Here is a 26,062-nt window from a genome sequence, read left to right on the forward strand (position 1 = left end):
CCCCTTCACGGGCCCGTGCTCTCCACGGAATCCCGCACCCAAGCGGCCGGCAGGGATGAATGAGGAGGAAGACGGCCTGGCTTAGTTCACCCGCTTATCTCAGGGGCAGGGCTTTGTGCGGCTTCCGCGTCCCCGTGGATTTCACTAAAGAGGCTTTTCCTTCTGGGAAGCTGCCCACTCCAGTGTTTGCTGTTGCCTGAGACCCTGACCAAGCAGCCAGTCCCAGCTCAAGGCCCACCCCAGTGAACCAGCTGTGCAGTTCCCTCTTGGGAAGGGTTTGAGCTCTTGACCTCGGTGGTGTTTCTAGCACTTTCTCCTTCACATTTTTTGTCCTGACATTTAGAGCGATCTTTCTTCCTCTGGGCCCCCAAAGAGATGCTACAGTCAGTGTCCCCAGGGAATTGCCACATTTCTGTTTGTTTGTTTGTTTGTTTTGTTTGGCCGAACCGCGTGGCTTGCAGGATTTTAGTTCCCCGACCAGGGATGGAACCCGTGCCCCCTGCAGTGGCTGCATGGAGTCTTAACCACTGGAGCGCCAGGGAAGTCCTGCCACTTTTCTTAATAAAGTAAAACCCAGAATACCACAGCTTATGCCAGGTGGAGGTGGGCAGGGTGGGGAGAGGGCCATTTCCCAGGGCTCTGACCCAAGATGGCCCAGTGGCCCTTCCTCTGACACGTGGCACAGACATGAGGGCCAGAACATGCAAACGAGCCTTCACCAAAGGCTAAGGGAGAGCAAACGAGAACCCAAGACGGGGCACTGGCCCTCCAGAACACAGCCCACCGAGGGCAGCCCATCTTGGGCCCCTCCACAAGGCATCCTCTCCTGGCAGCCACGGCTCCAGGGGGACCAAGAACGTTTTGCGTGTATGTGTTTGTGCTTTTCTTTTTCTGGGAGAGTGAGTCCACCTCGTCACTCATTGGATGCTCAGAAGGATTTGTAAACCACCAAAAAAGGTTAAGAACCACGATCCTTAAAGGAGCCCTCCGTCCCACCCAGCCCAGCTCCCAAAGCCCTTGAGTTTGGTAGCATCCAAGCCTGAACCATCAGTGTGACCGGAATTTGTCCCACGCGCTGAACTTCAGAGGCACCCACAAGTTAAATGATGATGCTGACCCTCAGGCAGGTTTGAAAGCCTCTTCAACCAACTTCCACACCATCACCCCCGGTGTCCTTTCTCCTGCAGGGTGCCGACCCCTTAGCAAGGCAGAGAGCCCGCCAGCCTGGGCTTCCCTCCGTGCACCTGGGCTACCCCTCACCTTGCTGGCACTCTGCACCCACGGCGAACACCCGCCTTGAGGGCATGATCTGCGCCACTTGCCGAGCGCCTGGTCATGGCTCTGGCCAGGGGTCATCCAGGAAGACCCTCAGAGACACTGAGATTCCTCCAGGTCTAGACTCGAGAGAGAAAGGACGAACAAGGCTTCTCTGCGCTGCCTGGGCCTTGCTGCTTCACCCCCTTGTCTCCACAGCCCGCTCCCGGCCTGAGGTCCTGCCCTTCCCCAGGCCAGTGACCACAAGACTCAGCCCACCATCCAGCAGGACCTGTCCCTCCCCACCCCCACCCCCCACCAAGCAGTCCTGTAGGGCGCCTCTGGTGATAACACGGGCCATTGCCCACAGGGCCCTCTGCATAACCTCTTCCTCGGGTGAGCTAGGACCCTCCCTTGGCCATGAAACCAGCAGACGACCCAGAGTCCCTCCAATCACCCAGCTGGCTTCTGGCAGGATGACTGCAGAGGTGTCCTTAGGAGAGTCACAATTCCTCTACTTGGCTTCCCAGAGCTCCCTGGTGTGCAGCAGACTCCTGTGTCTTAGGACCTGTTCACGTTCTCATTGATTGTGTGGCCCTTGTGGTCCTTCAGGGCTCTGTTTTAGAGCCTTTCATGACCACATTTTGCCAGTGAGCCAAAAACCCAGGCCAAGGGCCATCACGTTGGGAAATTTCCAGAGAAACTTGGGCTTCTTTGCCGTTCAAGTCTCATGAGCCTGGGGCATCTTGAACTCGTCATTCTAGAAGCCCTGACTTAATTTAACTGCGTTGTTTCATCATCCGTAATATGAAGACACCAGCATCAGGGAGGCACTCAGTAAAAACTGGCTGAACTGTAGGAGAGGACTTTGAACATCTGACTTGACAGGTGTTTCTGTTCTAAGCATTCGATGAACGTTTATTGAGTGCCTGCTGTGTGCCAGGCGCTGCACCAGGCTCCGGGGACCTGGAGAGGAGTACAGGAGACGTCGTCTTCAGGACACAAGGTCTAAGGCACAAAACGGCAGCAGGCAGCTCCTCCTTCTCTCCCCAGGTGCCCTTGCTGATGACACGAGTTACCCGGGCTGACAGCCTCAATGTTTATCTCACAGCCTGGTGCCAACGTAGCAATTACGGAAGAGCGCTCCCGGCCCTGGACTTCCCACTGGATAATTGGCAGCAAGTGGCTCTTCCGAGAGCCCGAGACGTGTGTGTGCTGACCGTGTGCGTCGGCTAGGTTAGGCGGGCACACCTGAAAAGTCATTAAAACCTGCTGTCCCCCTCTGTTGTGTGGGCACTGCCCCTTCCGGTGAGAGGTGAAGGTGTTAATTACCCATAATGACCACTGAAGGCGTGCAGAGCCTTCTCACCGATTTCTCCCAGACCCAGCGACGGAGGCGCCTCCCCCAGCCGTGCCGCTGCAGCTGCGCCCCTCACCTCATCCCCTTCCCTTTCTTTGTGCTGCAGCTGGAGCTCTTCAGAGGTCAGGTCCTCAAGGCCACCTGCGGACGCGTGAAACCGGTCCAGGACAAACCCGTCTCCAATCAGCAGGCTCGTCTCTCTTCCCCACTTTCTCCTTCAGGGACCCGGGGCTCCAGACACTGGGAGCATATGTTCCTGTTTTTTGTTGGTGGCACATAATTTTCACACTGTTGCTACACCATAAAGATTTGTTTTGACTTTCTGGGATTTCCTGGCTTTTCAAGTAAAAGCCAGTTAAACTCCCTTGCAGTGTTTCTGTGAAAATCAAATTAAACCACCCAGGGCTGTGTCTGGTCGGCAGACCCGCACGGTGAACCTCCGTTAGCCCCGCGAGGAAAGGGGCGGCCTCAGCATGGACGGTGCGTCCTCGCTCGCTCGTTCCTCCTGAAGTGGCAGATGGCAGTGAGGGTGGGCCTCTGGCTGTAACGATGCCTTATTATCCTTCCGTTTATCCTCTCCAATCCTGGGTGTCAGCGCGCGGGTCACAAGATCATACCACGGGCTTCTCTCGGACGACCTCCTTTTTAGGAGCCCACAGCATCAGGCTCAGCGTGATGAATCCCTCCCAGAATGCAGAAGAATCTAGAACACACTCGTGGCCACATGACAGGCCTTTGGCTCTTAAAACACCATCTCTGATCCTGGGAAACATGCCCCGGTGACAGAGCCAATATCCACGCTCCAGAGCCAACCCCAAAACACGCCAGGACCTCCCTCCTCCGAGCTTAAGCTGAAGCCCTCCAGGTCCCCTCCCCCCAGAGCCACCCTGCATTTTAATTAATTAATTAATTAATTTTTGCTGGGTTGGGTCTTCGTTTCTGTGCGAGGGCTTTCTCCAGTTGCGGCGAGCAGGGGCCACCCTTCATCGCGGTGCACAGGCCTCTCACTATCGCAGCCTCTCTTGTTGCGGAGCACAGGCTCCAGACGCGCAGGCTCAGTAGTTGTGGCTCACAGGCCCAGTTGCTCCGCGGCATGTGGGATCTTCCCAGACCAGGGCTTGAACCCGCATCCCCTGCATCGGCAGGCAGACTCCCAACCACCGCGCCACCAGGGAAGCCCCACCCTGCATTTTAAATCTTTTTTTTTTCTTTTTCTCACCAGTTACCAGAAAAGAGCAGCAGGGTCACAGAGGACAATAGCAACGTTTGGCAGCAAAAGCGGACCCTGCAGAAGGAGACCCAGCTCAGCAGCTGCAAAGAGGAGGAAATCACCCAGAACATCAAGAAGCTGAAGACATCCTTAGACAGTTGCCAGGTGCCCCCTTCTCCATTCCTCAAATGTCCCCTGTGTCTCATTTTTGTGCTCCTTGTTCAGGAAATTGTCCAGCTCTGCTTTTAGTCCACCTTTTCTCTTGTTGGAGAAATCTGTTTGAGATCAGAAAACAAAGGACCTCCAGAAATGCCTCCCAGGTGAACTTGGTGTGGCCAAGGAGAAGCTGCCCGACACACTCCAAGTACTGCCTTTGGGAGGCCCCAGACCCCGGGGGAAAAAAAACAGCCCCGTGTTATTTCCAGAGAAACCAAAGAAACCTTCTGCTCTTTATTTGCAGTTTTCTTTTCTGTCCCAGCAGTGGAAGGCTGCTCTTACCCTTATTGGACCAGAGGGTCTGGCAGAGCCCCCACTTCATGGCCCCCATGCAGGGATCCAGCTTATCACATCAGGCAGCTGCTTCTGCTTTCTCTGGAAATATGCAGCTACTATTTGGGGAGTCTGGGCAAATGTTGGCTTGTCAGCACTCTTTCAAATCAGGAAACCGCACTTTATGACCAGCTTGTGTGTTGATCTCAGCAGGAATTCTGTAACCAAATTTGCTTCTCCTTTCAGCCAAATCGTCCTTGGCAATTTGGCTTTGGAATTGCCTATACCTAAACAAAGGGTCTATTTGTCCATCCAGAGTCCCAGTTAGAGTGCACGTGAAATAAAAGCTGCCTCCTTCCTTCCGCCCCCCGAAAAAGGGAAGTAAAACTGGGCCGTCACAGGGCGGCCAACATACGGCTCTGCCTGCTTCACGGGCCCGTCAAGAACACTGCTCTGTGTGGGTCACAACCGTCAGGTGGTATTTCTGGCGATAGTGCCCGGGCTCCTCACGACCTAATCTCTTTCCAGGCGTGCATGACAATGTCTTGCTCTAGCAATGAGCTGAAGAAGGAGGTCGACCTCCTACAGCACCTGCAGGTGAGCCCACCTGTCTCAGGGCTCCAGAAGGTGGCACTGGACATCTTGCGCCTGTCACTGTCCTGGCTGGAGGAAACGGAGCATCTCCTCCACGAGGTGGGGATCCAGTTCTCCAGCTCCGACAAAGGTGATTGAAACTCTTTTCTCACATAGTTACATGACTGAAATATTGCGTTGAATCTGATCACGATGGGACATCTATTGAGGGAGGCTTCTTAGGTATGTGGCCAAGTGTTCCCTTCTCCAGACTTCACTTTGCTTCACCACTTGAGAAGCAGTGTTCCTGGAAAAAAGTACACAAGTGAGACGTGATTACTGGAGAAAAATGAGACGTGACAGTGGCAAAAGGAAAAATCGAAATTATGCTAAATCTTCTCTCTCAGAAGTAACCATATATATACATATATAGAGTAGAGACGTTTTTTAGAGCAGTTTTATGTTCATGGCAAAATTGAGAGGATGATACAGAGATTTCCCAGGTACCCCCTGTCCCCACTCATACACAGCCTCCCCCATTTATCAGCATCAGCACCAGAGAGGTACAGTTGTCAGGACTGATGAACCTACATTGACACGTCCTAATCACCCAAAGTCCATGGTTTATATTAGGGTTCACTCTTTTTCATTTTAATTTTATTGGAGTGTAGTTGATTTACAGTGCTGTGTAGGGGTCACTCTTGGTGTTGTACATCCTATGGGTTTGGACTTGGACAAATGTGTGATGACATGTATCCACCATTATAATATCATACAGAATCGTTTCCCTGCCCTGGCCTTTCTCGCCTTCTGAGATGGCCCACGCTCTGTCTGTGGAGTGTGTTTCTCTCTAAATAAGTCCACGTCTTACCTATCACTTTGTCTCTCACTGAATTCTTTCTGCGATGAGACATCAACAACCTGAGCTTCATTAAGTCCTGAGACCAGCAGGTCCACCAATAATGAGGCCCACCCCGGGGAGGACCCAGAGGCCCTGTAAATCACGATGCTCCACCGGGAAGATGGTCCAGTCCTGAAGGTGCCTTTGATCCCAAATCTACTGCCCTAAGCAGAAGCCAGGGAGCACGGCGGGGGATGTGGTTCAGATCAGGCCATCTCTGAGCAGATTGGTGGATTCTGTGCACAAAGCCCTGGTATTAGGTCAACTCGATTTATGAGTTTCACTTCTCAGGTCACTCTGTAACTACACAGTAACAGAAAGTACGCAGAATTCATTAAAAGCCACCTGTGGAGTCCATAGAGGGGAAGTGGGGTGGGTGAAGTTACAGATCAGGGACGTGGTAATAAAGCAAAATGATGATAACCCATAAACCCAAATATCTAGAAACTGATATTCTAGAAACTGAGGAAAGTAAAGCTACAAGTTTAACAAAATAAAAAGAAGCAAAGGAGAAGCCAACTTCAGAGCCAGCCTATGCAATTCCTCCATGGCAGCGCATGTTTGTCTGATTGAAGCCTGGCCCTGCTGTTCTTCAGTGCCTTCCTATTAGTGCCTTAAGTAATCAACATCTCCAGTAATCCCTCTGCAGTGTTCAGGAATTCAACTCGTCATGGGGAAACCTGTGGTTTGAGGACTTAAGTTTTTAAGATAACGTCTTTTCTTTTCAAAACTGGACATTTTTATTCCAAATAAAAGAACCTATCCCCCCAAAAAAAAAGAATAGTTTCACTGCCCTGAAAATCCTCTGTGCTCCCTCCCAGCCCCCCCGCAGCCCCTGGCAACCACAGATCTTTTTACCGTCGCCATAGTTTTTGCCTTTTCCAGGATATCATGTAGTTGGAATCATACAACTTTTCAGATTAGTTTTTTTTATTTAGTAATATGCATTTTCGTTTCCTCCAAGTCTTTTCATGGCTTGATAGCTCTTTTTTTCTTTTTAAGTGCCCAATAATATTCCATTATCCATTCACCTACTGAAGGACATCCTGGTGGCTTCCAAGTTTTGGCAGTTATGAATAAAGCTGCCATAAACGTCCACATGCAGGGTTTTGTGTGGACATGTTTTCAACTTCTTTGAGTAAATACCAAGGGCGTGGTTGCTGAATCGTGTGGTTAGAGTACATTTAGTTTTTTTTTTAATTTATTTATTTTATTTTATTTATTTTTGGCTGCATTGGGTCTTCATTGCTGCGCACGGGCTTTCTCTAGTTACGGCAAGCGGGGGCTACTCTTCCTTGTGGTGCACGGGCTTCTCATTGCAGTGGCTTCTCTTGTTGCGTTGCATGGGCTCTAGGTGCGCAGGCTTCAGTAGTTGTGGCACGCGGGCTCAGTAGTTGTGGCTCACGGGCTCTAGAGCACAGGCTCAGTAGTTGTGGCACACAGGCTTAGTTGCTCCGTGGCATGTGGGATCTTCCCAGACCAGGGCTTGAACCTGTGTCCCTTGCATTGGCAGGCGGATTCTTAACCACTAGGCCACCAGGGAAGTCCGTAGAGTACGTTTAGTTTTTAAGAAAACCACAAAACTCTTTTCCAAAGTGGCTGTTTTGCGTTCCCGCCAACAATGAATGAGAGTTCCTGTTGCTTCACATCCTCGCTAGCGTTTGGTATCGTCACTAGGATCATATTTTGTGTGGAACTTCCAGGGCATTTTCCCATGGAAAGAGCTGTGTGATTCTAGGCAAGTTACTTCCCCTCTCTGTGCCTGTTTCTTTACCTGTAAAATGGGGATAATAGGGAATACTCACCCCTTAGGATTTTTGTGAGGATTAAAATGCATTGATACATGTAAAGTACTTAAAATAGTACCTGGCATAAAATAGGCACTACCTATCCACGTGTATTGATTTTTTAACTTTACAAAAGAATAATGTCATATTATACCCAATTTCCTTTAGTTTCATTCCTAACAGTACATCTGGAGCACCCTTCCATGTCAATACACACAGATCTACATCATCGCTGTCACTGATGGCAAGGAACCCCATTCTGAAGGGTGTACCGTAATTTATTTAGCCAGTCCTCTATAATGGGCATTTAAGTTGCTTCCAGTTTTTCACACTTAATAGATGAGGCTGACATAAATATTATTCACACATACCTGTTCATCTTATCTTTATCATCCTAGATGTGGAAGGATATGAACCACTTTCATTCAACAAAGATTTATCGCAGGCCTCCTAGATACCAGGCACAGTGCAGGTTGGAAATATAATGGGGTCAGAAACAGGTAGAATTCAGGTTATGGGGTATATGGATGTTGGCTGTAAAATTCCTCCCTCTTCACTGTACATTTGAAATCTTTCATAATAAAATATTGGGGAACTAACAGGCACTCTCCCTGCGCTTGTAGATCTTAGGGTCTCAGGGAGGAATAGGGGTGGGGCATTAACTGAAAAATCACTCACATGTAAAACTTTAATCATGACAGTTGCTTTGAAGGAGAAGTGCAGGGCTCTGACCTGGTCAGGGACGGCAGGGCAACTGCAGGGTGCATAGGAGTTATTTGCCAAAGAGGGGAGGGGAGGGCATTCTGGGTGGAGGGAGCAGCGTGGTGGGATCGAAGGAAGCATGGAGAACTCAAGGGGCTTAAAGAAATGGAGGCGGAGGGCAGGGACTGGTGAAGGAGGTCCACAGGGGCTGTATCATGTTGTGGCCGGGGGCTTGCAGAGCCCTGGTAAGAAGCTCTGCTTTAACCTGAGAGCAGAGAGAAGCCCACGAAAGGTTTTAAGTAAGGAACTGATGGAACAGGCTTTCATTTGGAGACAGTCATCTTGGCCACGAGTGGAAAAGGTACAGGAAGGTGGCCAGCACAGAACCCCGGGAGAGCAGTTAGGAGGCTGTCACAAGACACGATGGTGGCCCTCACTGTGGCAATGGAGGGGACGGAGCAAGAGAGAAGATTCCAGGGGCATTTAAGAGATGAATCAACAGGCCTCAGTGATGGAGTTAGATATGGCTAGAAGGGAAGTGATGGAGAGAAAGGGGGCTACAGGTCTCCAGGTTTCTGGCTTGTGTTAAAAGTACAGATGTGGTTCCTTCACTAAAATCCAGAGTAAAGAATGCCACAGGAGGACCAGGTTTGAGAGGGAAGATGAGTGTGAGGTGCCTGTTGACATCCAAAGTGAGGTGCCAAGGACGCAGCTGTCACCCTGGATATCCAACCGTATCAGTGATGTGGCCCTGGAACCCAGAAGAACATGTGCCACATAGCGGGTGCTTAGTCAGATGGGATGGATGGACGGGTGGATGGATGGATGGTGATTAAAGCCATACGTGTGAATGGTATCACTAGGAAGAAAGTATTGAATGAGAAGGGAGAGCCCAGGGCCACACCTGGGAAACTCCAACATTTATCCTTGATACTACTTGCCAAAGCGCTCTCCAGAGAGGCTGCGCAAATTTGACATTCTTACAATAATGAATGAGAATAGAGGAGTGATTTTCAACTCTGGTGATTAAGCAACCCCAGCCAGGATATGTCTAAGGTAATCCAGAAGGTGGTGTGAATTTCTTTTAAACGTGTTTAAAAAGAAAGGCAAGGCTTCCCTGGTGGCACAGTGGTTGGGAGTCTGCCTGCTAATGCAGGGGACACGGGTTCGAGCCCTGGTCTGGGAGGATCCCACATGCCGCGGAGCAGCTAGACCCGTGAGCCACAACTACTGAGCCTGCGCGTCTGCAGCCTGTGCTCCGCAACGAGAGGCCGCGATAGTGAGAGGCCTGCGCACCGCGATGAAGAGTGGCCCCTGCTTGCTGCAACTAGATGAAGCCCTCTCACAGAAACGAAGACCCAAGACAGCCAAAAAAATAAATAAATAAACAAATGTGGGGTTTAAGAAAAAAAGTATTAAAAAAAAAAAAGGCAAAATCCAGATGAACTTTTCTGTAAGTGCCTGCCCCTCACCGATAGCATAGAGAACGGGGGCGCTGCATTGCTCCCGGCAACCCAGCCCCTCCCCAACCCCTGTATTACTGTCGTTGTAATCACGGCAGAGTCTGAGTGTGCGTGAAACCAAGAGAGATGTGGCCCACGGTTCTAGCTGTTCTTCAAAATCAGAACTAAAACAAGGAAAGACCATGATCTCTATCCTAGTAATAGCGGGGCCAAGCAATGTGTGCACTGTCCCCTCCCCAGGCTTTAGGAGTCACTGAAGCCTCTGCCTCTAAATCTAGTCATACATTCCCGTAAAGAAACATGGGTTGCAAAATTAAGCCATCAGGGGCTTCCCTGGTGGCGCAGTGGTTGAGAGTCCGCCTGCTCATGCAGGGGACACGGGTTCGTGCCCCGGTCCGGGAAGATCCCACATGCCGCGGAGCGGCTGGGCCCGTGAGCCATGGCCGCTGAGCCTGCGCGTCCGGAGCCTGTGCTCCGCAACAGGAGAGGCCACAACAGTGAGAGGCCCACGTACCGCAAAAAAAAAAAAAAAAAAAAAGAAGCTGGCTCAAAAACTTTTTATGTGTTAGTCCACCATGATAAGTGATTCAAGGTACTTCCCATTACTGAGGCCAGCAGGGGATCCCCAGTCACTCATCACCATACACAAGCAGTCCTAAGAGCCTTGTGTGTTCACAGTTCCTAAGAGGAGGGTAGGAACCATGGTTTGTTTAACTCCTCCTGGGTACTTGTCACTGTGTTAGTTGTTTTACATGTACTGAGTACTTTCATCTTCCAACAGCCCAATGAGCCAGGTACTATTGTCGTCTTTATTTTGCAAGTAAGGAAACTGAGTATCAATAACATTAAGGAACTTGCTCAAAGTCACACAGCTGGTACATGGTAGGGTCAGGACTCAAACTGAGGTCGTTGTGATCCTGGCACTTGTGCTTTTTCTGTGACCCCACACGCCCTCCGAAGATCCAGAGGGGTACCAGGTACATGCCCAGGTCCTAGAGGACAGGTTCTGTCGTTAACTTGAACAGAGACAAACCTGACAGTTTCATTCCCTGGAGTGAAGGGTGTCTGATGCGCGCCGCGGGCCTCGCCCCAGCAAAGCCCCATTTGCATTAGAGCGAATAAGTCTGAGTTCAGGCTTTGGAGACCAGCTGCTAAGGTGTGACTCTCAAGTGTGCGCTTACTCATTGTGTGAGCAGGTCTCGACTTCTGTGTGCCTCTGTTTACTTGGTTATAAAATGGGGTTAAGATCTCACCAGGTAGTTGTGAGGATTAAACGACGTGGTACCCAAATCATGGGGTCACACATAAGCCTTAGGAAACGGTAGCTGCCATCCGCATCAGCCTTGAATACTTGTTGATTGAATGTGAACTAAATGTGGATGGCAAGCAGATGGGTATGCACACAGGCAGGGCAGCGTGATTTACTCACGCCGAGGCGCCTTTACCTGTGACCCCTGCCGCATCTCTATTTGACAGCTAGTCAGATTTTCTTAGCCGTGAGCACTCAGTTCTCTTCCCAGGCCTTCTTCCTCGGCTCTTGACAATGGGCTGCATTTCCTAGCTGCCGAGTGGTAAAGCTGGGACTCCATCCAGGTCCCTCTGACCTCAAAGCCCCTGCTCTGAACCACCATACTACCTGCCTTTTAAAATATTGTCCTAAGGGATAAAACGCACGTAACGGGCTAGGTCTGTAAAATCCTGGAATAAATCCCTCAGGGAAATCCAGGTTGAGTAACTATTGTTGGATCATGTCATGAGCAGCCCAGGAGATTGGGGTCACTACTAAAGATCTGATTGGTTAAGATATCACCTAACACCTGTCAGAATGGCCGTCACCAAAAAGAACACAAATAACAACTGTTGGCGAGGATGTGGAGAAAAGGGAACCCTTGTACACTGTTGGTGGAAATGTAAATTGGTGTGGCCACTACGGAAAACAGTTTGAAGGTTTCTCAAAACACTAAAAATAGAACTACCACATGATCCAGCAATTCCACTCCTGGGTATTTATTCCCCTAAAATGGAAAACACTAATTCAAAAAGATACATGCACCCCAATGTTCATAGCAGCATTATTTACGATAGCCAAGACATGAAAGCAACCTAAGTGCCCATCCACAGATGAGTGGATAAAGAAGATGCAGTAGGGAATTCCCTGGCGGTCCAGTGGATAGGAGTTGACGCTTTCACTGCTACGGCCCAGGTTCAGCCCCTGGTTGGGGAACTAAGATCCCACAAGCTGCATGGTGTGGCCACCCCCCAAAAATAGATGTGATATATCTATATCTATATTTATATCTATATCTATATCTATCTATCTATCTATATATATATATATATATAGATATATATATGCAGTGGAATACTACACAGCCATAAAAAAGAATGCAATTTTGCCATTTGCAGCAACATGGATGGACTTGGAGGGTACTATGCTTAGTGAAATAAGTCAGACAGAAAAGGACAAATACTGTATGATATGACTTTTATGTGGAATCTAAAAAATAAAACTAGTGAATATAAGAAAAAAAGAAATAGACTCACAGATATAGAAAACAAACTAGTGGTTACCAGTGGGGAGCGGGAAAGGGGGAGGGACAAGTTAGAGGTAGGGAAATAAGAGGAACAAACTACCGTGCTCACTTCAGCAGCACATATACTAAAATTGGAACAATACAGAGAAGATTAGCATGGCCCCTGTGCAAGGATGACACGGAAATTCATGAAGCGTTCCATCCTTTTGTGACCAGAATGGGAAGGAAATTCAAAAAAGAGGGGATATATGAATACATAGAGCTGATTCACGTTGCTGTACAGTTGAAACTAACACAACATCGTAAAGCAGCTATACTCCAATTTTAAAAAAAGAGGTACAAACTACTATGTATAAAATAAATAAGCTACAATGATATATTTTACAGCACAGGGAATATAGGCAATATATTTTTTTTAATTTCACTTTTTCCTAATTTTTTTTAATTCTTTTCTTTTTTTTTTTTTAAACCCCACATTTGTTTATTTATTTATTTATTTGGCTGTCTTGGGTCTTCGTTTCTCTGCGAAGGCTTTTTCTAGTTGTGGCAAGCGGGGGCCACTCCTCATTGTGGTGTGCTGGCCTCTCACTATCGTGGCCTCTCTCGTTGCGGAACACAGGCTCCAGACGCGCAGGCTCAGTAGTTGCGGCTCACGGTCCTAGTCGCTCCGCGGCATGTGGGATCCTCCCAGACCAGGGCCCGAACCCGTGTCCCCTGCATTAGCAGGCAGACTCTCAACCACTGCGCCACCAGGGAAGCCCATAGCCAATATTTTATAATAACTATAAATGGAATATAACCTTTAAAAATTGTGAATCACTATGTTGTACACCTGAAACATACAATATTTTACATTGACTATATCTCAATTAAAAAATAAAAAAGCTGCGACCTAAAAAAAAAAATCTAATTGGTGAAGGATTACTGTGTGGTCCCACTGGAAGACAGGAAACATCTAAGGAGGACCTTAAAACTTAGCTCCTCTCTCGTCCTGCCTGGTTTCTCAGCTTCTTTTGATAAGGGAAAGAAAGGACTTTTTACATTTATCTTTGCAAGCTCAGTTGATTGTGTCTATTTCTGCAAGACTTTGTTGCAAATAAAAGGATTCCCTGCATGCATAGAAAATCGCTCTTTCTCAGATATCCAAGATATGCAGTATTTTTATGTGAAAAAAAAGAAAGTTGTAATACAATATGCACAGTGTTCTCCCCTTTTTTTCTTTTTTTTTTTTTTTTTCAAATGCCAATATCCAACCACAGGAGAAATCTGGAGGAAAAGACATAAAAGTGTTGAGAGTATTATCCCAGCATGATAAGACTGCGTGAGCCTTGACTTTCCCTCAGTCGTTCAACTATTTATTGCAGCCCTACTGTGTGCCGGCCACTGAGGATACAGCGGGGGGACACTTTCCACTTTATGGGTTTCTGCCCTGTTTGGATTTGTGTAACAGGCATGTGTAAATTTTGTAACCAGAACTATAATCAAGAATTGCTGCTTCTCCCAGAGAAGAAAATCCCTCTTTCCAACAGCCCAAGTCCGCATCACCCATCTCTGCCATCTCGGGATCCACCCAGTGCCCCTCTCCTCACGCACCCTTCACATAAGCCAGCACAGCCCTTCACTCTCCAGCCTCTAGTCTCTCTAAAAAGAGAATGAGAGACCTAGGTCTGAATTCTGATCCTACTGCTTACCAGCTCCATAGCTTAACCTTGCTGGGCGTCTGTGTCTCACCTATAAATGCAAACACATTTCCTTGCTGGGCTGTTTGTAATGATCAGAAAATATCACGTGGTAAACTTCTGGCATGGTGCCTGGCACACGGCAAGTGGTTAATACTGAATAGCTATTATTATAATATTATTATTCTCACTCTTCCAAGCTGGAAATTCTCAGCAAGTGGCATTGTCAGAGGTCAAGGGCCCAGGCACGAGCCTGTTCAGCTCCCCTCCTGTCTCTCTCCGCACCCACCTTTCCTCCTTTCCCTCCATCTTCCCTCACTACGTTCTCTTTCCAAATGCAGCTCTTCCCTCCCTGAGTCTCCCCTTCTCTCTCCCTCCCAGACCACCTTGTGCACAAGCTCCTGAATCACGACCTCCTTCTTCAGCGTCTATAGCCTCCCACTCCATCTTTCTCCGTCATCAAACATGCACTTCAAGCTGGTGCATCTTCACTGGGACCACTGCTTCTTTAGCTCCTTTTCTACTGCTTGTACTCCTGTCCCACTAAGACCTTGAAGTGCATTACACCCTGTGTGCTCACCACCAACTTCCCACATTGTCTTTGCCTCTTTGGCAACTGACGTGGCCCCCCCTGCACTGAAGCCCCAGCTTCCTCCCCCCGCCATGTTCTCTCTGGCCTACCCAACCCTCTCGGTTTGCTTTCTTGAAACCCTCTCATCTTTCATAATTACAGCTTGGGTGGGTGATGCTCCTGGCAGCCAGTAGGTGGAGGCCAGGGATGCTGCTAAACGTCCTACGGTGCCCAGGACGGCTCCCACGACGAGGACTGTCCCGCCCAACACGTCGAGATGCTGCAGCTGAGAAATGCTGCTGGCTCCTTCGTCTCTGATACATCCCGGTTATTTTTCTGAAAAAAAAAATCACCCTTCATTAAGCCAACTCACTGCTCCATCAGAAGCTGAAATAGCAGTGACTCAGACCCTGGAGTCACACCACTGTGATCCCAAGCCCTGGCTCAGCCATTTGCTAGCTGTGTGGCGTCCAGCAGCCACAGGTCTCAGAGCCCGACCGCCTCATGTGTAAAAGGAGGCGATGGCGGGACAATACAGTGGGGTGATGCGTTGATTGCTTGGCAGAGGGCCGGGCACACAGGTCACACTCGTGACATTTCAGTGATGTTTAAATCAAGTTTATACTCTTTAGGCTACTGTTCTAGGCTGGCCACAAACTGAACTCAGCTTTCCATCCCAACTCTTCCCTCTACTCCTCCCCTCCCCCATCATCTGCTCTAACCCAATTAAGCTCTTCCAGAACATGCACTGCATTTCCCCACCTCTCATCCTACCTCCTGCCTTCACCCCCCATATTAGTTTCCTATGGCTGTTCTAACAAATTACCACAAACTTAGGGGCTTAACACAACTCATCTTTATTCTTTTACAGTTCTGGAGGCCAAAGGTCCAAAATCAGTTTCGCTAAGGTAAAGGCAAGGGGCTGGTTCCTTCTGGAGGCTCTAGGAAAGAATCCGTTTCCTTGCCTTTTCTAGTCTCTAGACTGGAAAAGGCGAGGAAATAAAAATTCCCCGCTTTCCTTGGATCACGGCAGAGGAGCACCTTCAACTCTCTGCATCTGTCACATCACCGTCTCTGTCTGTCTGTAGTCAGACTCCCTGTGTCTGCTTCTTGTAAGAACCCATGCACCTATATTGGGTCCCCCCAGCTAATCCAGGATAAGCCCGCATCTCAAGATCCTTACCTTCATCACATCTGCAAAGGTCCTTCTGCCCTGTCAGGTAATGTTCATAGGCTCTAAGGATTAGGACCCAGACATCTTTGGGGGGGAGGCATCATTCACCCAACCACCTCTTCCATTCTGACACACCATCCCCTCCAACTCTGCATACCCATGCGTGCCCACGCCCAGTGGGGCCTCAGCCAAGCAGTGATCACACCAGGTGAATGATGGCGCCTCCCCTGGGACTTTTTCATAGACGGATGCTGTGCAAGGACCAACCTTGGGGAACTTCCCAGGATAAATACCCTGTTTAGAGGGAATAGGGCTTTCAAGAAGCCAAGCTTGCTGCTAGGTGGAACCCTGGGCTAGGACACAGAAGCCTGGGTTCAAGTCCATCCTCACACCTGTGGCCGAAGGTTCCCCCTCAGTGCCCCCGCCCTGGGAGGCTGCAGCCTCATATGAGCTGTGTGGCCTTGGACAAGTCATTTCACCTCTCTGGGCCTCAATGCCTCACCTGCCAAGGGAGGATGGTGAGCTCATTAGTACTGGCCTGTGGTAAGTGTCCAGTAAATAGCAGCTGTGACTTTTACATGCAGTAACTTCTTCCTGAGCCTTTCTTTTGAGTGTAAATTATTTCTTTTATAGATCACAAGGACCACATGGATGGATCATTTCTAGACTTAAAGACCCTCGGGATGGAAAAAAATGTTCAGAAAATATTGGATGCAAAACCTGACTTGCCAACTTTTTCAAGAGTAGAGATCGGAACGGTAACCAAAGAAACTTTGTCTCTGCATTGACTGACACGTGGGGAGGGTGGGCATGAGGACAGACACGAGCCGTGTGCCCTGGCACTACTGTATACATCATTGGTTCGAGGCCAGGTCCTCCCTGATGGGCTGGCACCTGTATGGACTGATCAGTGCCTGGCCGTACCAGCAATCCAATGTTTGAATAGAAAGGCAGCTTCCCATCATGTACAGCATGATATAGCATTGCACTGATGTGGGCCAGGTCAATCTCTGGGCCTTCCTTTTCACATCACATGTTATATTCTGCAGAAAATATCCAACAAGCTAATGTACAACATTATGTCATGAGCTTGCCTAACATTTGCTTTTTGCTATAAACTGAAAAACATGAACACATAAAGGGCAGCCAAAGGGAGCCATGATGATTAAGAAGACACAAGTTCTAGAATCAGAGACCTGTGTCCTAATCCCAGCTCTGCAAGCTCTGTGACCTTGGGCAGCCTCCTAACCTTTCTGGGACTTCAATTTCCCAGCTGTAAAATGATGATGGAAAAATTAAAGGAGATCATTATGTAAAGTGCTTATCCCAGTGCCTAGCTCATAGCGAGCACTTTAATAGATGATAGTTATTATTGTCAAACAGTATTTAAAGAGTATTATCCAAGAAAACCTTCCTTTCTTAGGGAGCATAGTTTGTGTTTTCCAGGATTTTCAGAAGTAATTTGATTGTTAGGTTGAAGGTGCCCTGTATCCTAAATGGATGTTTGATCGGGTGTTTGACTGAAACATGACAATGGACAGCTCAGGTCAGCGTGGCTTGCTGTGGCAGCTGGTCTAAACCAGGTTTGGGAAAACATAATAAAGCCATCCTATCTGTACCAGCATTTTCTCCTACAATTTTTCTAGACATTTGCTCACACGTCTAGAGGTGTGAGTCTTCAGAAACGTGTTGGTCTTCCTGATAAAATCGAACCTTCCTTCTCTGAGGTTGGGAGTAGAGGGACCGTCTCCAGGTGGGGAGCTCAGCTGGATCTCACGTCCTGATGGTCCTGCTTCCAAGATTGACCTTCCCCTTGGCAACAAGCCCTCATCCCACCACTGACACCACAGAGCAGGAAACCTCCCAACTCTCAATCCTCCAAGGTTGGCAGTAATTAAACGAAAGAGCAGGAGGAAGAATAGCTGACATCTGTGAACTGCTTACTGTGTGCCAGGCGTTGAGCTCAGCCGGCTCCATGCCTTATGTCATTGAACCATCGTAGCAGCCTTGTGTCATAGTTACTATTATTGTCCCCATTTAACAGATAAGAAAAATTAAGGCTTCAGGAGGTCAAGTACCTCACCCAAGGTCACAGAATAATGATTGAAGACACACCAGGGGTGTGTCCCTGGTGGTGTGTCTGCTAGCCTGCAGAGACCGGGTGGGGACTGTGTGCTTGGATCCTGTAGCCCAGGCTCTTCCTTAGTGACCCTCCCCTCAGGAAAAGAGGGGGCGTCTGGAGAGGTACAGAGGAAGCAGCTCAGGGTAGCTGAAGACACTGAGCAGCATCTCAGGTTCTTTTTGCAGCAGATCTGCCCGGTTTATTGTCATCTTCAGATACCCTCTTTTATTCTCATCTCCATAGATACATAGACAAATATGTCCACTCTTATCTATCACAGTCACTTTGGGGGCCATTATAGTTTTTTAGTTGTTTTGTTTTTAATCTCAGAGGTTTTCAGGGTAGTGCCAACAAATGCTAGGGCTAAGAGAGGCTCATGGCAAGCATTAAAAGCCAATTTATTTTTTAAGGAGGCTTATTAGGGTTATTTGTAGTCGTTCAGATCGGGTAACCTATTCAGACTGGTGGCCATTCCATGCAGTCATTTGGGCTTCCAGCAGCCAGCTGGCTGGTTGGGGTCTTAGGGAGATGCAGCTGCAAACACTATCTGCATTGTCTCTGGAAAGGGTCTGAAGTGATGCTCACCCACCAGGTTCCAGAACTAGGAGAAGGTTGGGCCAAATTTTGTGAGGGTATGGTTTCTGCTGCACAGAAATGAGATTCCTTTAATAAAAAGGAGGGAGGCTATTTTCCACTTAACCTTCATTCGTTCATTCCACTAACATGCCCACTATGCACCACTCGGTGCCAGATGCCATGCTGGGCACAAGGAGGGAGATAGTGAGCAAAAGCCGCATGGTCCCCATTTTTCTGGAGCTTGTCCTCTCAACATCAGCGGTACTGATTTTTTGAGCCAGGTAACTCTTTGTTTGGGAGACTGCCCTATGCATCATGGGGTGTTTAGCAGCATCCTTGTCCTCTACCCACTAGACGCCAGCAGCAATTATGACAACCACAAATGTGTCCAGGCATTGCTAAATGTCCTGGAGGGGGTAGGGTGGACAGAGTCACCCCCGGTTGAGAACCACTGGCCTAAAGGGAAGACAGGCGAGACGGTGGCCAAAGAATGGCATAAGTGATGCATCATTTCAAAGGCAGTCGTGCTCTGAAGTGGTAGGAACACAGTCATATAGAAAGCAGTTCACAGAGTCAGACTGGATTTAAAACCAACTCTCTTGGCATGGACATATATACACACACACGCTACCAAAGGTAAAATAGATAGCTAGTGGGAAGCAGCTGCATCGCACAGGGAGAGCAGGTCGGTGCTGTGTGTCTACCTAGAGGGGTGGGATAGGGAGGGTGGGAGGGAGACGCAAGAGGCAGGGGATATGGGGATATATGCATACCTATAGCTGATTCACTTTTTGATACAGCAGAAACTAACACACCATTGTAAAGCAATTATGCTCCAATAAAGATGTTAAAAAAATTAACTCTCTCAAATTATTCTTTAGTATCTTTCCAGTTCTTCCATTATTCTTTGGGTTATTCTTCTGGATGTAGAAAATCATAATGGAATGCCTAGTGAGTTTTTTTCTTTTGTTTTATTTCAGCCTCAAAATGGCCTTTCCAGCCCAGGGTCCATCATGGTCTCTGAGAAGTTAAGGAAAATGGATGTGGCTGACGCTTTAGATCTTAGTGAAAAGCTGGTAGGTATACCCAGCATCAGTCCCCTCCTGTCCAAACCTGCGTGCCCTGCAGATAGTTTACACATCAACTCCACATACATTTTAGTTGTTACAGTAGCTCCACGAGACCCATCTCCTATCCCAGCATGGGCTGGAAATTGCAGAGCCCAATTCCTTGCAAGACTGGGTAGTAAGAATGAATGTTTATGTCTGTTGTCATTCCCCCTCCCCACTTCCCCCCAATTCTCAAAAAGGCATAGTGTAAATGGATGCGGGGGAAAATGAAAGTCGTACTAAAAACCCCAAATGCACTCATTTGCAAAGCATGTGTTTCTTCTCTGCAACTGCAGAAAATGAATGAAACAGAATTAGACGTTTGCCTCCTCAAAGGGGCCACCAGCGGTCTTGGGCCAGGCCTCTTACCTGCGAAATGCTTCCTCGTAGTACATGGACATGAGCAAAACCCTCGGGACTTTGATGAACATCAAAGGTATGTCAGGTCACGTGTCCATGAAACACCTCTCCCCAAAAGAGAGGGAGAGAGTCCACCAGCTTCGACAAAGAGACCTGTACCTGGTGTTTGATAAGATCACCCTACTCAAGAACCAGCTGCAGAGGAAAGAGGAGCTTTTGAGACGATACGAGAAGGACATTGAACAGCTCAAGTATGGCCCGTGTCCCCGGCAAAAGGCCCAGGCCTCCATTCTCCAGGCTAAACCTCGGGGCAGCTGCAGACCCTTAGGGACCAGAACAAGAGGACAGAGGCCTGGGTGTGGAGGGGGGCAGGCGGGATGGTGACTCAGGGCCTGATGGACCCAAGTCTCTGGGCAAGAAAGCAGCAGTTAAAGTACCCTACTGTTAAGGAATAAGGTGCACCTTTTATAAATGTGTCTGATGTTTCACCATGTGTGTGCTTTTCGTAATTCCATCGTATTTTCAGTGGTATCCATTCCCCCACCCTCTCTGGAAAATTGGGAGGGGCTGGTAGCATAACCGTTGCCCCCTTCATGCTGCACGTCCACAGCCAATGGGCTATTTATTCTGCCCTCTAGTCCCCACATCTTCAGCCTTCCCCCCACTTGTAAGGAAACCGCGAAGCCAGGCATATATGGAAGTGTTCTGAGGATCTCCCAGGTCGGGAGCATTGGTGGTGAGTGAGAAAGCTGAGGAGAAAAGAGACTTTGTCTCTCCTGTGTGCTCAGGCAGAGCAAAGTGTCGGTTCAGATGTACCAGTCTCAGGTGGCAAAGCTGAAGGACGACATCTCCAAAGAGGCCGAAGAAAAGGCGCTGCTGAAGGAGGCCCTGGCGCACATGGAAGAGCGGCTGCACCAGGAGAAGAGGATCACCAGGGCGATCAGGCAGCAGAAGGTGAGAGGTCCCTGCTCGGAGCAGAGCCTCTGAGGCTGCCCCTCAGCTCCCTTTAGAAACAGCCAACTGAGGTCCCAGTGGGATCCAGGCAGCACAGAATGCATTCGCTCATTGCAAAGGAAGGTGGCAGAATAGCTTTAGCGTTAGGCAGACTTAGGTTTAGACTCTTGTTCTGCCATTTACTGTGTGACTTCAGGCAGCTTTTTTTTTTTTAACATCTTTATTGGAGTATAATTGCTTTACAGTGTTGTGTTCATTTCTGCTGTGTAACAAAGTGAATCAGCTATATGCATATGTATATCCTCAGATCCCTCCCTCTTGCGTCTTCCTCCCACCCTCCTTATCCCACCCCTCTAGATGGTCGCAAAGCAATGAGCTGATCTCCCTGTGCTATGCAGCTGCTTCCCACTAGCTATCTATTTTACATTTGGTAGTGTATATATGTCCATGCCACTCTCTCACTTCATCACAGCTTACCCTTCCCCCTCCCCATTTCCTCAAGTCCATTCTCTACATCTGTGTCTTTATTCCGGGCTGCCCCTAGGTTCATCAGAACCTTCTTTTTTTTTTTTTTTTTAGATTCCATATATATGTGTTAGCTTAACCTCTCTGAGACTCAGTCTAGCTTGCCTCTATTTTTGTTAACTTTCTTTTTTTTAATTTAATTTTTATTTTATATTGGAGTATAGTTGATTTACAGAGTTGTGTTAGTTTCAGGTGTACAGCAAAGTGATTCAGTTATACATATACATATATCTATTCTTTTTCAGATTCTTTTCCCATATAAGTTATTACAGAATATTGAGTAGAGTTCCCTGTGCTATACAGTAGGTCCTTGTTGATTATATATTTTATATATAATAGTGTGTATATGTTAAACCCAAACTCCTAATTTATCCCTCCCCACCACATTTCCACTTTGGTAACCATAAGTTTGTTTTCAAAGTCTGTGAGTCTCTTTCTGTTTTGTAACTAAGCTCATTTGTATCATTTTTTTTTAGATTCCACATATAAGTGATATAATATGATATTTGTCTTTGTCTGACTTACTTCACATAGTATGATAGTCTCTAGGTCCATCCATGTTGCTGCAAATGGCATTACTTCACTCTTTTTTATGGCTGAGTAGTATTCCACTGTATATTTGTACCACAACTTCTTTATCCACTCCTCCATCGACATTTAGGCTGCTTCCATGTCCTGGCTGTTGTGAACAGTGCTTTCTGAGACTCATAGTCTAGCTCGTCTGTATTTTTTTAACTTTTGATAATTCGTGTATTTTATCTTGTTTTTTCTATCCAGATAACTCTTTTTTCTACCAGTTTTATTGAGACATAATTGACACACAGCACTGTACTGAGCTTAAGGGTGTCCAGCATCATGATCTGACTTCCCTGCCTCCTGCAATGATGACCACAATCAGTTGAGTGAACAGCCCGAGTGTTTTTAAAGGCGGCGCTTCTGATTTTCATTGTTCTGCCAGGTGCCAGGGATACACCGAGGAATAAGCTCTCTGAGAATAAAGATTTGGGTTTGCTCTTCTGAGTAGCCAGAATAGTACTCCAGTCTTTCTGACTTGGGGCTGTGTATTTGTACGCGCATGCTTGCGTGTATCTGTGTACATGTGAGTATGTGCTGTGTGTTTGCATGTGTGTGTATTTGCATGTGTGTGTTTGTTGCCTGCATGAGCTCTAAGGAGGCCAAGGTCATAGAAGGGTGCCCTTCTCCTCAACCAGGAGGTGATGGTCAGATAGTTCCTTGCAGAAGGCTGCCCTCCATCCTGCGAACCTTCCAGGCAATAGGTTTCCAGACAGCAGGCTCTCTGGCTTAGAGCCCCAGAAATGAAAAGTGGCTGTCCTGCTCTGAGGGAGCCTGGATGCGGTGTTTCCAGTGCTCACTGCTGTGAATTAAACATCACAGGCCTTAGTCTGCATGTGTCATCGGGCTGCCTCAGGCAGAGGACAGTTTCCTTTCACACCAAGCAATGCCAGGGAGAGCTGGGCCAGTGACAGAGTTGTGACTTTCCCTTTGATGTGCCCTCTGGAGAGCTCACCCCTCCCCGAAATGCCGCCCCCGCCCCCAGGGCTTGGCAGACTAGGCCCCAAAGCAGAGACACCAGACCACAGAATGGGACAGAGAAGGGCCCAAAAAAAGCCATTGTCATGTACTGAAAACCTGAGGATTTACATAATCAGGCTTCACATGCATTATTCATGGGCTGCCTCATTCATACACAGTGCAAGGGACAGGCCAGCCTGTTTGTCAGGAAGAAAACAATAATACATTTTAAAGTTTGCTGGATCCTAAAGGGCACTTGTATATATCTGTCTTGGCATCCGTTCCTTCCAGGGAGTATATCTTCGTTGTCTTTAAGCAGAAATGAACAGAAAGTAGAATTCCTCTTTTCTAAGTTTTACACTTAGTATTTTCACAAGGAGCCTTAGTTTTTTAGCCTCCTGTATGAAACTTTGAAACTCTTCACCCGTTCACAGAGGTGGCAGTGTTGAAGCACTGAGATGAAATTACACATCTTTAGCCTCAGAATTGCCCCCCCCCAAAAAAAAATGGAGTTTGTAGTTTTAATTTTTGACCATCTCTTCACCAAGCAGACCTTTCAAGAATCAAAAGTCCTATTTCCACACTAATATCTCTGGCTGTGAAAATGAGACTTGGTATAAGATGCTGGGCCTTCACAGCGAACTGGGTCTGTGGCTCTGTCCATGTGGCAGAGGGACGGGAACCGCGGCCCAGGCCGTGCTCACTCGAATCCACTTCCCACATCACTCAAGAAGCCGGCAGTGTCTCTCAGAGTTCAGAGGCCAGATTTGGAGTCAAACAAATAGGGGTCAAGCCCCACCGCTGCCCCGAATGACCCTGAGTAAGTGGCTTGACCTCTGTATCCCAGGTTCCTCAACAAAAGCAACCAAAACTGTTAGCAAGGGGCCTACTCCGTGGGGCAGCGGGAGGGTTAAATGGCAAAATGCCTGCAGTGCCTGGCACATCACAAGCCCTGTTTCTAAGGGGGAAGAATCGGCAGCTCATGGATGGGTGGGGATTCCTCTATTTCTTTCAGGGAGCTTCCTGCCAGCTGACGCCTTCCCCGGTCCTCCCAAAGCCGCCAGCTCTTATGGGACGCGCTCTTCTCTTTGGTGAATACGACTAGGCCACGGCCAAGAAAGGACCCAGATACCTTTTGTGAAAGGGCTAAGGCTGGGATTTTCAAGAGGAAATTTTTAAATGCACAGAAGTTGCCACTTGGGAAGCACGCAAGCCCTTTCTTAGGGCTTGAAGTGGAAGAAAGGCTGAAGGGCACCGGCTGCTTCTGGCAGGAGAAGCCACTCAGCTCTCCTGCCAATCAAATCTCCAGCCAATCAAGTCCTGGCTAGGGGGCGTGACCACCGCTTTGTCTTGTGGTCTCAGCCAGGAAAAGCCCCTAACCTTCCCTCTGCTTAATTAGCTCAGATCCCTCTTCTTTAAGATGAGAATAAAAATGGCACCTAGCTCGTAGCCTTCCCAATGGGAGCTTGTATACAAAAGCCTTAGCACATAGGACCACAAAGCATTCACCCTCTCCTACCATCGTCATTATCCTCACTATTCTCTTTAACTCACTATCTTCCAAGATTTCCTTGGGCCCAGGTATTCTCAAGATTCTGGTTTCCTCCGTGCCACTTGTGTGTTTTGTTTGTTTGTTTGTTTGTTTTTGCGGTACGCAGGCCTCTCAGTGTTGTGGCCTCTCCCGTTGCGGAGCACAGGCTCCGGACGCGCAGGCTCAGCGGCCATGGCTCACGGGCCCAGCCGCTCTGCGGCATGTGGCATCCTCCTGGACCGGGACACGAACCCTGCGTCGGCAGGCGGACTCTCAACCTCTGCGCCACCAGGGAAGCCCCACAATTGGTAGATGTTGTGTAGGAGGAGCGTGGGATGGGAGGGGCTTGGGGTGGTGCTCTTCCGCCCACAATGATGAAGTAGAACCATGTGGCCAGGCCTATGCAGCATACGGATAGAAGAAGGCTAAAGAAAAAGACCCTCCCGCACCCCCTTCATCACATCCCAGTGTGTTCAGTAAAGTTCAGGAAAAGCAGGTGCACAGGGGCCAGGCTCTGCCCTTCAGTGCCCAGTTGCCCACTGACGGAACTTAATCCAGGAAGGAATTTTGCAGCAATGTTCAAACTGGGGTTCCCTGGAGCCTTTGGGTGCCATGGAAAGGTGTGACTCTCAAAGCACACACACCTTTCTCCCACCAGAGAAGCTCTCCATTATCTTATACCCCAAGTTCCTCATGGGATTTTGCTTGGATATACGGTTCTGCCAAAAAAAAGGCGGGGGATGGGGTGGGAGAGAAGAAGGCTGTTGGTTTAAAACTAACCCCTGCTTTATAATATCTGGGAATTTGGATAGTGATTGTCTCAACTGAGTTTGTGATAAATACTGAGTGGCTGCAGGCTCGAGGCCTTCTCCACGGAAAACGCCTGGAGGGCAACTGTCAGTTCAATACGGGCCCATCAGCCTTCACAGACAGTCCTCTGAGGGTAGAGTTAGCATCCTTCTGGGAGAATGGAAGAGTCTTGTAAGCACCTATGCCCTGTCCCAAAAGACAGCCTTATTTCCTCCCTGAGTTTTGTGACTACCCGGTAGGGTTGCCAGATTTAGGGGAAAACAAACAAACCAAAAACACGATGCCCAGTTAAATTTTAATTTCAGATAAACAACAAAAGCTATTCAGTATAAATGTCCTAACTATTACACGGGGCATATTCACACTCACAAATTTGTTGGCTTCATTCTGAAATTCAGATTTAACTGGGCATCCTGTATTTTATCTGGCAACCCCTCCAACATTTACTGAGCACCAACTAGACACCAAGCAGGGAGGTTCTGAACCAGGTGTCGCAAGATGGCAGCCCACAGATATATTCCATTTGGCTCATGGGATTTTTTTTTAAGTTACATTTCAAAATAGGGCAGTTTCCTGGAATACTCTAGATTTCCAGCTTCTCTGGGAAACTTGGAAGATCTGGCGACCCTAGGCCCACAGACCCACAAGCCACCATCACAAGCCTCCATCTTCCAGGCCCCTTAGAAAGGCCCTGGGCTCGTGTGTTTGCTGCTGTCCACCACCACCCCACCTCACTTCACCCACTTCTTTTCCTTTCCTGGCCGCTGTAGGAATCAGGTTGGCGACCCCAGTGGATGCTCAGGGCTCTAGGAGAATGTCTCCTTCCTGACACCACTGCACATTCA

At 48.3% G+C, this 26,062-nt stretch overlaps 1 protein-coding gene across 1 annotated transcript in view; it reads left to right on the forward strand.

Moving 5' to 3' along the window:
* LOC309808900 (forkhead-associated domain-containing protein 1-like) overlaps positions 1–26,062 on the forward strand; it is a gene marked incomplete at both ends in the record, with an annotated part of 100,598 nt that overhangs the window by 71,334 nt on the left and 3,202 nt on the right. The window contains 7 exons of the mRNA XM_082629471.1: positions 2,721–2,804; positions 3,837–3,989; positions 4,842–5,042; positions 16,339–16,455; positions 19,376–19,471; positions 19,895–20,115; positions 20,653–20,818. Of these exons, the coding sequence (XP_082485597.1) occupies positions 2,721–2,804; positions 3,837–3,989; positions 4,842–5,042; positions 16,339–16,455; positions 19,376–19,471; positions 19,895–20,115; positions 20,653–20,818 (1,038 nt within the window). The remainder of the gene's footprint in view (positions 1–2,720; positions 2,805–3,836; positions 3,990–4,841; positions 5,043–16,338; positions 16,456–19,375; positions 19,472–19,894; positions 20,116–20,652; positions 20,819–26,062) is intronic.

The sequence above is a fragment of the Mesoplodon mirus genome, assembly GCF_964341445.2.
Source record: "Mesoplodon mirus genome assembly, chromosome: 7".
NCBI classification, from domain to species: domain Eukaryota; kingdom Metazoa; phylum Chordata; class Mammalia; order Artiodactyla; family Ziphiidae; genus Mesoplodon; species Mesoplodon mirus.